This window comes from Macadamia integrifolia, chromosome 6 (genome assembly GCF_013358625.1).
Source record: "Macadamia integrifolia cultivar HAES 741 chromosome 6, SCU_Mint_v3, whole genome shotgun sequence".
Taxonomy (NCBI): Eukaryota; Viridiplantae; Streptophyta; class Magnoliopsida; order Proteales; family Proteaceae; genus Macadamia; species Macadamia integrifolia.
In genome coordinates this window covers 23,867,282-23,870,113 of record NC_056562.1, presented here as the reverse complement: position 1 = coordinate 23,870,113, position 2,832 = coordinate 23,867,282, and the positions used below count along the sequence as shown (strand labels likewise).

At 39.1% G+C, this 2,832-nt stretch overlaps 1 protein-coding gene across 1 annotated transcript in view; it reads right to left on the bottom strand.

Annotated features, from left to right (window-relative positions):
- The window catches only part of LOC122082523 (ATP synthase subunit O, mitochondrial), a gene marked incomplete at its 5' end in the record, with an annotated part of 9,676 nt that extends 8,486 nt beyond the window's left edge, over positions 1–1,190 (bottom strand). Inside the window, 1 exon segment of the mRNA XM_042650144.1 lies at positions 947–1,190. Coding sequence (XP_042506078.1) covers positions 947–1,190 — 244 coding nt within the window.
- Between the last annotated feature and the right edge of the window lie 1,642 nt (positions 1,191–2,832).

Here is a 2,832-nt window from a genome sequence, read left to right as displayed (position 1 = left end):
AAAAAAAAAAAAAAAAAAAACTCTTAGAAAGTAAATTTATTCCATGATATATTCCATAGTTAGAAAGAAATAAATATTGGTTGCATTCTACGACCCAAAAAAATTCTAACAGCAGGTAAATGGTACCATATAATGGAAAGGAGGGCGCATGTATTATATGGCAGGTCAGACTAAAGAATACTGAACCTTAAATTCGAAAACAATTCACATGTCAAAAAAAAAAGGAATATAGTTTCAGCAATGTGGCACAACCTGGTAGGGCTCTATCAAGCTTAAACTTTGAATAATGCTCCTGCAGTCCAGGGATCTATGCCTCAAATAATTACGATGACTATATTGCATGCATTCTCAGGTCCACTGGGGAGGGAAATTTTCTATTGGAACAGAATTATTGAGGGGTCTTAGGATTAACAATTCATTAGGCTATCAATTTTTCTTTTGCACCATTTATTTTGGGGTGGGGGTGAGGGTGGGGGTGGGGGTTCAAAGATCACATAATGTAATATATGGACCCCAATTATTCTCTTTAAAGACCCTAAATCATTCCAGAGAGAACAGCGCTTCAATTCTTGGCTGAATATCCCATTGCAATAGGGTGCAAGCTTCTCCAACAAAGTAGCATATAGCCATGAAGAAACTGCGGTATCTAAGGGATTATTATCCATGCACCACTATTCTTGGATAGTCATTGTTTGTCATAGCTGATCAAGTTTAAAATCAGTGCCCTTGCATACCTCTTTGCTCTAAATTCACAAAAAGGAATGTTGTCAAATGTGAATGCTGTAGTTTCTCCTTAGACAACCGTTCGTTTTTTACAACATGAACATCTCATCAGATAAATTCCACTAGTGCACAAAAAGTACAAGTCATGTCCACTCTTCTTTTCCCACCAATGATTTGTAAGTTCTCTAAATAAAATTTAAGTTTCTAAAATAGGTATGCATACCCAAAAAGTTCTTGGTAATATCTGAGAATTTAGCTTCCGAACATATATCATTTATAGCCTTCACTCTGGTCCCCTTAGGCACTGATAGATCCTTTATGAACTGTGAAAATGTAGGACTCTTTTTGGTAGCTTCAACAAGGTCAAGAATTTCAGTCTCAACTTTGTCCAATGCATTGGCTTTTACAGCAGCGATGTACAAAGCAGAGGAGTAGTTTCCAGAACCTCCAAATAATGTAAGAGGCACCTGAAATGTTAAAAAGGACCAGAAAGGAAAGATTAAAACTTAAAAACAGACCAAATAAGTTATGACTATTGATACAAAACTATCTTGCCAGAAACTAAGAAACTCAATAACCAAGGAGATACGGAAATCCCACTTAGATATTCACAACTGAGCCGTCTATGTAGATCATTTCTCCATCCTAGTTGCATACCTATTTCCAATGAAGAGAGACAGAGTAAACCTTAGCAGAAAAACTACCAAAGAGGGTGCAAAAAGGAATTATCTTTACACAGGGCTGGCCATATGCAATAATTTTAAGATATATCTGTTAATGCTCTGCTTTCTTTAACTGTAACAGCATCATATTTGTTCTGTTTGAGCAAAACAGACTTGCAAGGAAATGTTAATAGTAATCAACAACCCATGTGTTGATTATGGACAACCTTATCAAAGTCCCAATATTGCATTGGATATCCTTTTCACAATATAGCCATTTGTTATGAATGTTTTTCATCCTTACCACAGTCCCCCCCTGATGTAGATCCACATTATGGAAGGAAATATGAGAGGAAGAAGGGTCTAGCCTTAGTCCACCTAAGTGGCTAGGGTCCAGCCAAGAAGCCAGCCAAACCCGTACTTGGTCCACCTGAGTGGCTAAGTACAAATAAGGGCCAATTGGGCCCATCGGCTAGGGGAATAATTAGTAGTTGTTTTTAATTAATTAGTGGGCCATTGGGCCCATCGAGTTGAGTAAGTGGTATGTCGAGTCCAAATTGTCTTAGGACTCTATTTGTTTTCCACATAGGTTTATTATTCTTAGTCCAATTTTGAATTCCTAGTTGTAGTAGGAGTGTCTAGTCCTATTGGGAAACTAGCTCCTAGTTGAAGTAGGAGCGTCTAGTCCTATTGGGAAACTAGCTCCTAGTTGAAGTAGGAGTGTCTAGTCCTATTGGGAAACTAACTCCTAATAGTAGTTTGATTGCTATTCTGCCCTCTATAAATAGAGGAGCCTATGTACTCATAATTTCAAATTTGAATAAAGAATAATTGCAGTCAATTGCTTAGAACAGCCAGCATAGTTGTGGGTGAGAAGCCCGGGCCGAGACAGCCGCTCCTCCCCCACTTTTCTCTTTGTTTCTTCTTGGTTAAAGCTTTCCATTTTATCCTAAAGCTACTACTGTTGAAGTATACGATTGTTGTGAATATTCAGAAGTTCGGATCTGTCCAAGTTACAAACCAGATTTGATTCTCTCCTGAAGCCTACGATTATTTCTCCTAGGTCAGAAAATCAAGAAAGCTTGTAATTTCACAACCAGCCGTCAGAATCCTCTCAACTTTGGGGGGTTTTGTACCCTCCCTAGGGACTATCTACGCCCAAGAGTGCAGCTCAATCGGACTGCTACAAACCTGGCCGCACCTCTCTCTCTCCAACTCTATTGTAGGTCTCTCTCTCCTATCGGGTTGTGTTTTGGGCTGGTTTTGCTCCTATATGGGTATTGTATCCTAGGGGGTTTATTTGAAGGTCTTATTTCTTTTTTTTCTGGTTCTACTTGTATTGTTTGGGGTTATAAATTGCTGGGGTAGTTTCTTGTAATCTACTCCTGCATTACCCCCCCCTCGCTTTTTTTTTTGGGTGGTGGGGTGGGGGCAGGGAGTGGTGGGG